Raw genomic sequence first — 16,078 nt, forward strand, 5'->3', positions numbered from 1 at the left:
ATTCGAGCTTTGAATCTGCATTTTGAAAACATCAATAGGAAATAAATAGTGGGTAGTACAAAACATATATTGTGTCAAGTGTTTCCTTTCACCATTAATGGTATCATTAATTGTAGCTCACGGCAAAAATATGCATAATTTTGCATGTCCGCACGCATTTAGTGTAATAAGCATAAAATACTGACTAAAAGTTAGGGTTAGTATCACCATGGTTACAAAATATATACATTTAAGACATTTTTCGTTCAAATTTAGTTAACCCGGTATATACCGGAGTCTGTAGTTTATGCCGGTGCTTCAAGTCTGGACTGAGTCACAGTCTTAACTAAAAATACTGTCTCTAAGATTAACGAACGTGACTTGTGTAAGCTGAAAACATAGTTTTAAACGCTAACGTCGCATAGCCTCAAACCATGTAGGGGTAGGGGTAAAACATTGTCAAATATTGAAAAATGTAAGTCGGTGACCCCTAATTATCTTTGTGTTGGCTAAAAGTACAAATACCGTTAAACAACATACCAAAGTTATACGTATTTTTATCGAGCCAATTTTTCACAAATTGGACTTTAAGGCAAAATTTGCAGCAAAACTCGATGCGAGTTTTTCCGTTTTGACGTGACAATTTCGCCTCTGACGTCTTAAGCGTCAATCTTTTTCCGCTAAATTTTATACCATCGAGTGGCATTTTCTGCATGCAAAGTGACAACTATTTTGTATTTTTCATTTATGTGACATTCAGAGCGCAGGAAAGGAAAAATGCCGTGAGCACTCGGAGCAGGGCGTTGCACGAAAAGCGACGTCAGGGGCCATGTTTGTGACACAATAGGAAAAACCTCCAACAAAATTGCATCAAAATAAAATCGGTATTCAATTGCATATATCCTGAATTTTTTACAGTATAAATTTCAGGACGAAATTCGGAAAAAAAAATTGGGGCGCATTCCACCTTAATTTGAAAAGATGAGAAATCTTTCTTACCCAAAATAGAAATAAATAGAGACAAATAAAATATTCCTATTAAAACAAACAACAACATTTGTTACTGGGCACTCTGTAAGCCAAAGCCTTGTGTGAAAGTAAACAAAATATCACGAATACGACAAATATTAGAATGTTTACTTCTTGATTACAAGAAAACAAATTGCACTTTGATAGAAAGTTATCGCTTACAACCGAGCGAGCAAGTTACACATCCTGCGCAAATCTCCCGAGGAAGAAAATGACAGCTACAAAATGAAGTCTCAGTCAGGCATGTCGATCAAAGCGCGTCACAAATGATATTTTAACATGTGTCAGTTCAGCCCATTCACTATTTATATGATTAGAAAATATTTCGTTCCTTATTTATATGTTTTAGTTAATTAAAGTAGTACTAGTGAGAATGATCAAATAAATTTGTCACGGGTACAAAAGTGCAGAATAGGTAACTTTTTGGTTTGTTTCACTTGCAAGATATATCGTATATCTCACACATGAAACCAGATCTTAAAGTCTGACTCGAGGCTACACAAGTCATCAGAATATTGCATCTTATTTTCTTTTGACGTTCTTCTGCTTATCATATGCTCAATAGTAGTTTTTTCTCATAAACAAGGCTATTCAGTTATTCAAGTCTGACAAAATAATTAAATACATTCCTATTTCCACAAATTGCACAGAACGACGCGCACTTTACGTGTTATTCCCTGTGATAATTAATATTTCATTTACAATTATATTATAAAACTGTTTTAAGTGTCTGGAAACTTTCTTTTACATTTATAAATTCTAGAAGTTTAAATAACTCAAGTTTATAAAAAATAAATCTTAATGTTTTTGCAAGGCTGTAATTGTTGTTTATAAATGAGAAATAAAATTTAACAGAAAACCACCAAGAATGACAAATTAGTCAGAAAGGGATAAATATCCAACTGGGAATGCTACATTCTCAGTTCCATAAAGACTTGATAGGTATTAAACGACTTGCAGACTGTTTTGTGCACTAACACAGTAAGGAATATATCGTCTTTCGCAGTCAAAAAAAGTCATGCTGTGCTGAAGAAAAACTTTTACAATGATTTGTATCATTACATTGCCTTTTGTGAGACGACTCAGTCAAACGTGCTACTTTACCACACAGTACGGTCTGTACTCTGACAATCCTTGAATTAAGGTCCAAGCTAGACAAGCGGGATAAAAGAACAGCACTTTTAGCATTGCAGCTAAGTTGTAAACGAATCCCCTAAAAGTCCGTTGAACCAGACGGTCTATTTATAGTAGTTTCAAATGGCCGCTATAAAATATTTATATACAAAAGGCATTCTGCTGTCACATTATTGTTTTAAATCGCCGAAATAAAATACTAAGTGTCAGTCTCTATTCATACAACGAATACATTTTAGAAACTGTTTTACAAATGGCCACTAATATAAAATATCTGAAAAGAAAAAAATGTGTATGGATATATTTGAAAAAAAAAAACAACAACAAAACAAAACAAAACAACATTAGAGACACATGTGCTCTATGTATATCATTTTTTGCCGTATGAAAGTGATTCAAATTCAAGTGCAAAACTGTAGCGAGTAATAGGTGATCTATCAAAAAATTGTTATGTTTAAGTGAAATGGCTAAAATTGATAAAAAAAAAAAACAAATTTGTTGTGTACATTCTGTAGTGCTTAATATGTAATGCTAGGTATGCCTAGGAAGTGTCACCTCACACGAGTGACGGGCGATGGTATGGAGCTCCGCGCCATGATGGTTGTCAGGATAAATGAAAATTGGTTCATTTCTATACTGGTGCTGCTTTTCCGGATGTTGTTTGCTTAGGAGTCCATCTATGACGAGTGCGCTGGAAATTCGACATGGTGGTGAATTATTTTAAAGAACATCATCTCTTTAATTAAGTCTCTTCTATGCAGACGAATTAATCCCCTTCACAGCCTTCGTATAATGTAGATATTATTATCAGGGTCCCTGGCATTTAGATTATGTTAAGGTGTTCTGTTTCTAAAGCCGTCCTATGATGTTAAAGGATACGTCACATTAAATCGTATGAAAGCTACGGATAGAGGTCTAAGGTTGTTGCTGTGCTTTGGCCTTTTGCCACTTGTCCTGAGTATTGTATACTGACAATCGTCCTATGTAATGAAATACTTGTTCTCTTTTTTCTTTAATAAAAACTAAACTTGCTGATATCCTTGTTGAAATGTTTCATTGATACTGTACTAAAACAATAAAGTATTGTTCCACTCTTCTTACCAGGAAATAGCTGGGCGATTTATAATCATTTCAATGATATCTCCGTTTGAAATTTATTTGAAAATCTTAGTACCAATGTACGAGTATAGCATACTTAGTGTAACGATAATGCATCAGATGTAATTTTACATTTTTGGGTACAGATATACAACTGTCAATTAATAAGATCAAATTATTATTTTATGATCAAGTTCTTATTTCATTTTTAAGACATGTTCTTTTCAAAACCTTTCATTTTATTACAGGTTATGAAATTTTAGCTCACTTGCATCGTTAATAAATATAAATGTGCTTTCCAACATAAAATTTAGTGTCAGTTTGCTGGCTTTTTGGTGTGAAATTTTCAATCAGAATGCATTTTGAATGAGAAAGACATCCAGATATGTTCAGTTAGTTTGTTCTGACATATTCTCCACCTGACCATTAAGCATGTAAACGAGAATATAGACAGCAGTTTATAACTGATAGCTGGTCCGATAAATAAGCACTCTTGTCGACCTTTTTAGATCGCTGCAATAATTTATCTAGACTCCTATTTCAGCCGTAATCTTGTCTCTAAGACAAGGGAAGTAACACAGTCTATAGTTTATCTGTATTACTAGGTAAACCGGTATTAAATGAATTTGCAATGTTTACCTGCTAACTATGTTTTGTCATAATTATTTCTTAAAGAATTACAATTCAAACTGGATCAAGCTTCAATCCCTCGAAAACGACAGATAGCTATTTATGACTCTCACATATTGCGTTGTACATATTTTAATTATCTCTCGGCCTTATGCCTTATTATTTTATTATTAATGCGGCCATGGGGGCAGGAATGATTAGTGTGATACTAAATACAATATCGAGAAACACAGGAAACTAAAAAATATGTTTGTAGAATAGAAATGAAGACACAATATCAAGAAATAAAAGGAGCTAAAAGTAAATTAAGTATGTGCATATATATATATTTTCTTAACTACATTTTAGCTAGGGCAGCGGACTTGTCCAAATAATATTTATAAGCTTTACATGTTAATATTATACAAATAATGATCTTTATACTAATTGCTGATACATATTCAAAAGTGTAGATATTTGAACATTAATTATATGTAGTAGATCCCGGGAATAAATTAACCTATGATTCTTTTTAAAATGTTGACCGTATCATAGACATTTTAAAATTTTAAAGCGTGTGTCTTCAATGTAAAAGTATAAGGATGAAGAAATTTTAGTCTAATCAATTTATAATGAAATGAGTCGGGATGGCCTGGAATAGATTTTAGTTTAATCAGCTTATAGTGAAATGAGTTAGGATGGCCTGGAGTAGATTTTAGTCTAATCGACTTATAGTGAAATGAGTCAGGATGGTCTGGAATAGATTTTAGTCTAATCAACTTATAAATGAAATGAGTCAGGATGGCATTGAATTGATTGATTTTAGTCTAATCAACTTATGATGAAATGGGCCAGGATGGCCTGGGCTGGGCTAGTTTAATCGATGACTATGATTGAATGCCAGTCGTTTTCTGTATTTGGTATCATCTGGGGAAGTTGTCAGTTCCTATCAAAATACAAAATATATAATTCAGTTTGGAGATATCTGCATAAAAGGACGTATAACGCATTTTAACTTATAGAAAGATAAAGTAAAATTATCACATATGCCTAGGTGATGTATGTTTAGAAGTGTTGTGACCTCAAGTATGTCCCGCCCTTACGTGACGTCATAGCCACACGTTTTTAAGTGATTGTTAACGTGTCATTAAGATTTATCGTTGGGACTGCAGAAACACTGTAGTGTTAGTGTGTTTTAAAGCTTACCAACAGTCGCAACGGCTCCACATATGGACGACTCATCCAGAAAACTAACAATTTTAATGGGAGGATAATGCAAGAAACAGAAAACGCTCCAATTCCAGGAGCTTTCCTGGTTCTTAATTATGATTTCTCAATATATTGAGCAAAAGACAACGTAGACAAGAATCTTGGGCTGGATTGTATATTCTCTTTGATCACTGACTGAAGGCGATAAATTTAAGATTCGTCTCTATCTTAAGAAGGGAAGTTGCAATGTACTTGAGGAGAACAGATACTATATTGGTAAATGAACCAAAAGCGGTTCTGACAAATAATCATTAGAAGATACTGGTCTCTTATTTAACATAGATAGCCAAAATAATTCCCCAGCTGTAATTGGAAGAAGAAGAACAACAACAACAAAAAACCCCAATAATGATACATTTTGCAATAATAGTAGTAGTAGTAGTAGTAGTAGTAGTAGTAATAATAATAATAATAAAAAATAATATCCTTCCTTATTTCAGGAGGATAACATATTTGGCCATAGTCAGCCCAGTATACTATCCTTTTACAATTCTATCCTTAGTATTTAACATAGGACATGAATTAAAATAACTATTAATTAATAATTGAAAAAAAACATAGTGCTATAATCAGTATGTCTAATAAAAACAAGTTCAATTCTAGGCAACATCAGAAGCTAAAAATATGTGCAAGTTGTGAAAGAATTAATGTTGTTTGTAAAACTTCTATGTCAGAAAAATACATGAAATCATTGGTTTACATTTAAGGCAACAATATTGTAAACATTGTTGCATGAAAGTTAATATTAAATATATGTAATAACAAATACAAAGTAAAGAAAAAAAAAATCATAACAGATTGTATGAAAATTTGAAAACTGCAAAGACAACTTCTTTCCAGTTGAGCGTGTGACAATTGTTCACCGGTAATGTTAGCTGACCGCCCTATAGTACTGAAAACCTGTTGAAAAACAAGGGCAAAACTCCAATGAGAATAGCCATGTCCCAAGAACATTCTTAAATAAACAAACAATCTAAGAGAAAACGATGATGAAAATAAAGATAATCTAGAGCCGAATCAGCCATTATTTTACTTGGATTCGTGAATAGAGTCTACTATTTTTTTATGATTGCTTTCTATCCTTCCAATAGATTTTATTCACTTTTTGTTGAAATGAAAACAGAAAGCGACTTGAATGATACATTTATTTAAAAAAGACAGTAGGCTAAATCTCTTTCTGTAGCACATTTTAAGAATTGCGAAAGATATTATTGTTTCTCTATTATGCTAATAAAACACGATGAATGATATTATTGCTCTTTGTAATGCGTTTTAAGCATTATGGATTATATTATTGTTTCTATGTAATGCGTTTTACACATGGCGAATAATATTATTGATTTTCTGTAATGCGTTTTTAGCACTCAGAACGATATTATTGATTTTCCGTGATGCCTTTTAGCACTCTGAATGATATTATTGATTTTCTGTAATGCGCTTTCAGCATGGTGAATGATATTATTGATTTTTTATTTTAAATACGTTATAAGCGTAGTGAATGATATCATTGTTTTATTCTATTATTACAACAGAATTGTTTGTACTGTGTGGCGCCCGTAAAATGACTCCCCTTACCTTCAATCAGAGCTGTTTTATTTCGGTCTCTTCAGATTGTTCAGCACGGCATTTATGTTTTATTAGTGTACTATTTGATTTTTCAGCTTGAGCAATCGGCTTTGGTGGTTCCACTACATCCGGTCATAGCTCTGGGTATCGTTTAATACCCCCTTAGATATGGTGCCTGCTTTTGATAGTTCCTGTAATATGCAGGCTCCCTAACCGCAAACCCCCTCTCTAAATTCCATGAAAAGGCTCGATCAAACCGAGCCTGCAACATTTTCGTTTATGTCGTGTTGGGTGACCTGTAGTTTTCCACTTTTTCTATTTCAAACATGATAAACGGCATCATTTACACGATTTATATCATCAGTATAGCACATCTTTTAAACAGTCACATTTAGATCACAACAAAATAAAACTTTAGCGCTCTATAACAGTAAACTGTTTACTAGGTTATTTACTTGAACAGGCATTCTTCAGGCGGTCAAGCACCCTTTTCTGTTATTCACAATTTATGTAGAACATCATAATTTGTATTTCAGGCTTGGCACTAGTTACAATATTTATCGTAATTAAAATGCTAGACTGGAAACTATGATGTGGTTTTGCAAGCATCACTGTTAACGTTATCTTTTAATTCAGCTCGGAAACAATCTCAAGGAAATAAAACTACACAAACGCTGAAGATTTCCATGATTTCCCGCAATTCCAACTTTCAACATTATTATGAATAAGATATAACAATAGCTGTTTCTCGAAATTTATGTTCATTTTGGTTGGCAACATTTTGAGATAGTTAAGTCTGTCCGAATTGCTCCATAATGGCAAATACTTCATATTTTGAAATGCGTTATAATTTATAGAAAATAAATATGCCAGAGACACAAAAGATATGAGACTATATTTGGAGTCACGCATGCCGGTCCGATGGTCCGTCTTCCGTCCGTGCACAGCCGAAGTCACACTTGAAGGTCAACTGTCAAAAAACTTAAATTCGAGTCCGTTTCATACCGTCCAAACCGCTCGAAAGATTTCTGTGAAACAAGCATCAGTTTGTTGTTCGACGCGCAGAGCACATAACCCGGGTCAGGAAGTTCAAAGTGTCCTCTCCATATAGTCTAAACCGTTAGAATGAATATCACAAAATCAGCTCCATTTCTTAACCTCGTTCAGACGACTTTTCAGGGTGCTTAACCAAGTTAATTTGGTTTAAGGTGAAAATCACACTTATAGGTCAAAGATCAAATTGCTTAAATCTGTTTCCGTATTGTGTAACCATTTAACCATTTGACATAATATAAAACTAGCCTCAAATGTTAACCTCATCAAGAACACTTGTAGAGTGTTAGGGCCAAGATCAAGAGCACAACTAAATGTCAAAGGTCAGCCCACAAAAGTTTACTTTCTCTGTATGAAAGCGGCGTCTGGAAGCGTGTTAATCGTCTCAGTAATAGGTTCAGTTGTGTTTTAATCCTTTTTGATATACATGTACTTTAGAAATCAACATTTAAGCTGCATTACGGCTAAAGGTTGTGGACCAGTAAAAACGATCGACAAATAACCTGTTCCTCATATTCGTTATCAGAAGTCTCCTTTTTACAAGTTGATTTATATTTACATCTAAAGAATGCCAAAACAGGCCGGTGCCATTACGGGTCCGTGTTTAGCAGAACTAAACATTTACATATGTTTTAACTACTAGGATATAATTTAGAGACATCCGCAGATGTGTTCATAAGGCGATGCAATGACAATGATAATGACAATGACAAAATGTTTATTTGATACTGGCCACCGGCCCATAATGCAATGGAACCTTCAATGATGCACAGAATGCAGTTCCATATGAAAAGCAGTATATGGACCCCAGATATAATAATTCATGCAATAATTAAAAGTGTTCTGCCTGTATAAAATTGCAAACACCGAACCATATTTATAAAAAGTCCTTCATAAAAACAGAACGTAACATGGATGTTTTCTGCTTTGCACTATTTCAGTGAAATAAACAATTGTGAACTGACAAAGATTTCAGCCGGTGTGTTGTCCAATTTACCAAAACTTCGCTACATGTAAGTACAGTACAATATATAATAATCGTATAATAATGTATATATATTCACATATGGAAAAGTCAACTGTTCTAAATCTAATTATATTGCTTAATGCAAACTTTCTAATTCTGTGTATCCTTGAGATCCAGTTAACTCTCAGAGAAAGAAAATATAGCTTCTCTGATCCCAATCAGTTAAAAAGTCTAAACTGTCACTGCTGATTTGTGAGACATGAAAACAGAGATTTGAGCAAATATGTAAATGTTGAACCATTTCGAATGTGTAGTACAATTCGGGTGTGTATATAAAGCAGCATTGAAACTAAGTTTATAGGATTATAGGGCTTGTTGTGAAATGTGCGGGCTCGTATGTACTGTTAGACGCTTTGTCCTAATGGGTCGGTGATTAGTTCATATAAATTTTGTTTTTACGTATCAACGATTTTAACAAAATTTACGGGCGTAGTGCTAAAAATAATTTGATGTAATAATATCTAAAATTATTTATCTGCTCTTTCGTTCTTCTCGCGTTCGTTTATTTGTTAAAAGGATAAAAGAGTTAAATGGTGTACTTATTCTGTCATATATTTTTTATAATTTCAGAAATCTCGGTAGCAATACAATTTCAGTACTAGACACAATGTCGTTTAGCAACATGACTGAACTACAAACCATGTGAGTATATTGTGTACGTATAATTGTGAAGATCTAAAGTTAGAGTAGCAAATTTTTATTTATATGTATGATTTTTTCTTAAAACAAGGGAAAATGCCTGTCACTGAAAAGCAGTTAAGGACACGTATACATAAATAAATTCTCTTAAATTCTCCTAAAATGTAGATGGAGCTTTATATCAAACATTCAGTTGAAACCTAGTCTGGTTTTATTTGTTGCTTGGTAGCGCTCCATACTTCCAAAGGATTGTCTTGTAGATTTTATCAACTTCAGAAATATTTCCTTACCTGTTTACTCATATGGAATATTTCATACAAATCCCCCGTCATTTATTATTTGCATTAGCTATAGGCGATTTAATTCGCCAAGCGGCCATTAAATTTAAACGGAAAATAAAATCTGTGAAACATCTTATATGATCATATTCTCCAGAGGCTGTTAGCGATTATTAAAGCACTATAAACTCAGTTGAAATAAAAAAAAAACACTGTTTTTCTTTTCACAAGAAATGTGAAATAAATCTAAGAAAATCCTTTGGAGAAAAGAACACAACCAAGAAAAGCAAAGGTCTTACAAAGTCGGGCAGTTGACCAAACGAATATTCTGGATTGCCATTACATTTCATTTGCGAACATCAAAGAAACCCTAAGACTTTTCAATGTTATATGAATCTGGACTATAGGTTTACCATATGTCTCCGGACATAGCAATTTCTACAACAAATTTCTTGGTGTCAGGCATATGTATATGTAATACGAATAGTATTATTTAGTATTGGTATACCTATTTCATTGATGTATCAATTAGTTATGGACCCAGCTTACAAAAATACATTGTTTAATAGATTGTTAATTAATGTGGAAAATTTATTGGTTGAACTTGTGTTTTCTTTCTTGTGGAATTAAAATATAGAATATCTTGAACAAATATTATCGCTGTAGTTGAACACTTACAGCAATGGTTGACCGATTTTGACTCATCTACTTAACTGGATTCTTATAGAAAAATTTATTTCTTTTCAAGAAAATTATCTAAGCATGATGAATAAGGATGCTCGCAGAAAAGCTTTAGGAGGATAATATTTTTCATCTAATAATTCAGAGATAAGAGAAAGTCATTATAGAAATCTTTCTAGATCTGATAGATGCTAGAGTATTTAGTTGAGTTTCATTTTCTCTTGGTTTGTCCATTATACAGCGATTTGCGATCATATCTTTGAAGGAGATATAATCATACATGGCCTTATGTGGCAAAATTCAGAAATCTGATGTCCACATAAAATGTGGTCTTGTTTAGTTCACAAAATTTGTTTATCTTGTTATTAAGGCCCGAAATGAAAAGGATTGATGCATATAACTTACAGAAGTAAAGCTTTTATATTTTACTTTGTAGCAATTGGTAAGATATGAAATTAACTTTATTTGACATAATATGATGCAAATGTCTATTTAAATGTCTTACGTTCATGACATCATATAGGATGGCATAGAGGGGACATAGGAAATATTTTATTTATCACGTGCGTACGTGTTAGCTAACACGTGCGCACGTGATAACTATCATGTTTGCACGTGATAAATAAAATATTTCCTATGCGAACGTGATAGCTATCGCGTGCGAACATGATAAATAAAATATTTCCTATGCGAACGTGATAGCTATCACGTGCGAACATGTTAGCTACCACGTGCGAACGTGATAGTTATCACGTGCGCACGTGTTAATTAACACGTTCGCATGTGGAAACTAACACGTGCGCACGTGATAAATAAAATATTTCTTATGTCCCCTCTATGCCACCGTAATTATATTGTCATGTGCATTATAACTTTTCGTACTTTTCTAACCACTCTTTTTAAGTAAACCGCCAAACGATGCAGTTTATTATCGGATAAAAAGATATACAGAATTATGCTAATGCAAATAAACGTTCTGCACGCCAATATGACGCAATCAAAAAGTCACAATATTTTTTTATCGTAATAGTATAAACTATAAACGATATACTGAGCAATTAAGATTGCGGATAGATGACACCTGCAAAGCAAAATAATGAAAGAAAACAATTATAGCATTTATGATTCTATAAGATATGCTCTTGCGTACAATAAGTCTTTCTAGCACTCGTAAATAAGAACTCGAGATTTCCCAAAAGCACAAAGCAATTTATCTCAGTCTTTGTGAATGCAGACTGAATGCAGTCAGACTACCAATTCGTTAAGGATGTAAAACATTCGCAAGTGCTCACGTGCGTATGTTTGAAATTTTCAGCTGCGGTGGACTCAGTGTTGGTATGCTTCCTATTCGGGAAGCATATAGTCGCCGGTTCGTCAGTCCGTCCGGTCATATTTCTTTGCGAAGTAAACAGTTTAATGCCACAGAAAGGATGTATGTAATAACAGTAAATATAACTCCAAATGCATATTATTTGGGTTATATTGTAGGCACGCATATCCATCCACCCTTCCATTATTCTTGTCCAGGCTATATCTTGTAAAACACTTGGAACATTACCATAAAATGTAACACATCGTGACGACGTGTAGAGCTCACAACTCAGGTTACAATCTCCAAAGTCAAAGTCACACTTAGAAATTGAAATTCATGCCCCTTCCATATCGTCAAAACTGCTTCGGAAACTTCATAAAACTGGCATCAGCGGAGGACGTGCAGAGCATTTAATGCACGTCATCTAGTTTAGTGTTAAGGTCACACACTGAAGTCAGAGGCGAAATAACTGATATCCATGTCCTCTCCATACCTTCGTAACCAGTGTTATTATTTTCATAAAACTAGCGTCAATTGTTAGCATGAAGAGTGCACATTATACAGCCTACATTACTTTGCCTAAGGGTGTTCACTCTAAGAATTGAATCCGATCCACATCTTTTTAACCATTGAAATGATAAATCTAGCGCCATCTGTAAGGCTTGTCCATACCACATGCAAAGTGCACACAACTCTAGTTCAAAGGCTTAGTTCACACTCTAAGGTAAAGATCGTAATCGGGACGTTCTATTTTTCGGCGTTAGTTGAATAACATGGGTTTTGACCTAGATTCTGTAATAATCGGGACACGGAACAGGTGCGCGCTGAGAAGATAAACCATTTATTAAGTCTCAAATGACAATGATTATCAGAAGGCACATATTAAATGGAACATATTTAGTAGTTTTGTTACCCTAAACTAAAATGATATATTCTAATTTAAAGTTTTTAGTAATTTTTCACCGCTAGAGAAATCGAAAGTAAACTTCTTCCCCCGTTGAGTACCTCGCTTATGGATGAATGAGTTGTGGCTGGTTGTAACTGTAGAGTCAGTGTACCCGGTGTCGGATTGTACGCGGTTTCGCACACACGGCAAATTCATGTTCTTCGTGAAAATAAAGCAAAAAATTTAACAATTCTTTGTTATTATTTCACGAAACTGAGTTATTCCGTACATAATTTGACACCAAGGGTCTTTCCCCACTAGAGCCTCGCTCTGGCAAGTGCAAAAACAATAACAACACCAATGGAGGCCAGCTGATTTCTTTTAATTTTATGAAGACTATGCAAACAACAAAATGTGCAAATGAAATTTAAATATCACTATTCCATCATATATTGTGTAAGTATTTACCTATTACTTTACCAAAATAAAAAAGATTTCAACATTTAATGAAGGTATCCCAATCTGCAAATGTTTGATTATTTGCTTTAAGTTTTTTTTAACTGAGAACTTAATCAGGTAATTAGAGTTATGGGGGCCACTACTAGCGATTTAAAAGCTAGGGTTTTATTTTCATGTCAACTGCTTTAGCCCTTTCAAGTCCAACTAATTGTACGCTGGTCGACATACTGTGCTAGTGGGTTATTTATGGGGGATTCTGACCCAACACGAAATTATTTCAGAATCAGCCCAGGACGTCAAATCATTTTGACCTTCTATCACTGAAAGGATACCTCTTGATCATTTAAATTTGCTGCTAAGTTGAAATATTTGCAAATGAATAATGTGATCGTATATGCATATCCAAATCTTTTCTGTCTGTACATCATTCTGAATTTTTCATGCGCCAAACATTATTACCTCTACGTCGTTTGTCTTTTTAAAGACATTTCTTGTTTCTGTATCAAAGCAGCGTCTAGGGTTTTAATTTCTTTTCGTGACAGCTCTAGTTTATTGTATTTTGATTGTGATTTTTTTGTACTTTCTAATCGAGATGCTAGCCAGGTGATGAATTTTATTGACTTCTGCTAATAATTTGTCAGTCAATTATACTTTAAAAGGACAAGTTATTTTTATATGCCATTAAACATTTCGAGACTTTCATTAACGATCTATCTGATTTATTAGAAACAAAAATTCTTGTTGAGACTGCTGCCTCTATACTTGTATCCTCCACTGTAACACTTATATTGTGGTGATTTAGTTGCTATGAATCGCATATAGAAATTGTGCACAGTGAAAATACAATATAAAATGTTTTGTTTTGTTCTCTGTGTCTTCATTAGATCTCAAACACCTGATGCTGCAGGATGCTGTCCAGTAAGTCAAGAATTTCCATTTCCTGGCAGATGTAATTGCCATTACATACGTATGCACATATGCAACCCTACCCAAAGTTTGCATAACAATAGGCATAGACTGGTAATGAAGCACGAGAAATAATCCGTTCTTAACAATCATGCTTACAATTGAATCCTTACGCGACGTCATTCTGTAATAATAACCACTGATTCTTTTTAACGAATTCACAGATCATTTGAAAATCCATAACTGATAAACAGATTTTTTAATCAAAAGGATCGAACTCGAGACCCCTGGTGTAGTTATATCTTGCTGATACAATTATTAAACTTTTAAAAATAACAATGAAATGTTGAAATGACTCTTAAATGTAATTGATAACGTGACAAGCTAAAATGTAATTGATAACGTGACAGCTAAAATGTAATTGATAACCTGACAGCTTAAATGTAATTGATAACGTGACAGATTTCTGTATACTTTGTATCTTGTTAAAAGATTATAGAATGTCCTGAGCTTGAAATTGCAAATATATTTAACTACTTATGCTTACTTTGTCTTCTTTTCTTAATCAAATTTAATTTTATTTAATATTTTCTTCATTACGTTTACGTTGTACCTACATCCTTGTTGGAGTTTGTTTGCAACCCTACTAACTACGCTAATATCCTGATCACGATCTGAATATCAAATTTTTCAATGGATAGATATAAAAAAATTTACACATGATAATCGTTATATGTAATCGAGCTACATGTTATGAAGGAACTTATACATGTTACATGTTATGTAGGATTGACCCAACGGTCAGTGTTTGAATGAAGTACTCTTCTGTGTGTGTAACAGTTACTTTTAGTTTACACGACAAAATAGATTACAAAAATAGTTTAAGTCAGGGAAACCACTCATAGCTGTGAATTTGAGATGACATCACATTACTTTTCACAGATCACAGATAGGTTTCTCCTAACAGTAATGATATTCACTTGCAACATGAATTGGCTTAGATATAAAAGTGCAATGTGTTTACAAAATAAGCGCTCTTCTAGGAATAAAAGATAATTTAAAAAGACATAAATGTGCGATTTATTTGTAACACGTTTTAGCCCGCATTGTAGCAAAGGTTTTAATTTCTTTGAGGAAATGCGGGACATTATGACTAAATAATCACATCAATTGCAGCTACGAGACGCTACAACTGTATAAAGGTCAATGTCACACATGCTTTGTTGATGAAACTGCCCTTACAGTAAATGTCGAAGATTCTATGCAAGTAGTTTGTTGTAATGTGCTATGTGTAAAACAGTAAAATCAGTAAAATAGAACTTTGAGACTGACCATTTGAAACTGTTAAAGGGATGGGGGAGGGAACTGGGAGGGGCTGGAATTTTTCTTAGAGCTTTGCATTATTTTTTGCATTATATGAAGGCCAGAATTTTTTCATGTTAATAATTAACTGAAGTTCATGAAATAGCTAATAAAAGTCTTCTTTGGTGAAATGTTTGAATATGAGTCAGTTTGATCAAAATTATAGTTCCTAGTTTGGACATCAATAGGCATTTTTTCAAATCTGCTATTAATGTACAACATGGTGCTTAAAAGATATATGAGTCACAAGTAGCATAGCCACCTAAAAACTGATGTTCAGGGACAAATTAATGGGATTCAGGGACATGATCCCGCGGAAATCTTTTTAATGGTTGAACAGCTGAGTACATTTTGATGTATATTTATATATCTAAACTCACTGCTTTTGAAAATATCAATGTAATGAATAAAACCTCTGTGCCCAGGCCTTTGGACTTAATTGGTTACTATGTTTATCGCTATTCTACATACACATTTATGGCTTATCTGATATTCAATATTCATAATCAAGCAAAACTGTTTGATATAGTTCAGGTATATTTTTAGCAATAATTTCTAGACCTGGTAGCAGCCACAAACAGTCTGATGGGTGAGAAAAGAGGGAGGATGAGGGAGAAACAAACATTCTTGCATAAATAAGAGACACTTCCGCCTGATCTCTCCTGGACTTAGGCTTATTATAATGCTACTGATACCATGTATTGCAAATGAAGGGAACATTTTACATTTCAAATAAAATGTATGAAAACGAACTGAGGTCTGAAGAGGTCTGAAACTTAAGCTATCAAAAT

The 16,078-nt window shown here is 33.6% G+C and overlaps 1 protein-coding gene across 1 annotated transcript in view; it reads left to right on the top strand.

The window, feature by feature from the left end:
• LOC123528975 (myoblast growth factor receptor egl-15-like) overlaps window positions 1-16,078 on the top strand; it is a 142,847-nt gene that overhangs the window by 66,202 nt on the left and 60,567 nt on the right. Inside the window, exons 4-5 of the mRNA XM_045309097.2 lie at window positions 8,679-8,750; window positions 9,335-9,406. Of these exons, the coding sequence (XP_045165032.2) occupies window positions 8,679-8,750; window positions 9,335-9,406 (144 nt within the window). The remainder of the gene's footprint in view (window positions 1-8,678; window positions 8,751-9,334; window positions 9,407-16,078) is intronic.

The sequence above is a fragment of the Mercenaria mercenaria genome, chromosome 13, assembly GCF_021730395.1.
Source record: "Mercenaria mercenaria strain notata chromosome 13, MADL_Memer_1, whole genome shotgun sequence".
In the NCBI taxonomy this organism is placed as follows: Eukaryota; Metazoa; Mollusca; class Bivalvia; order Venerida; family Veneridae; genus Mercenaria; species Mercenaria mercenaria.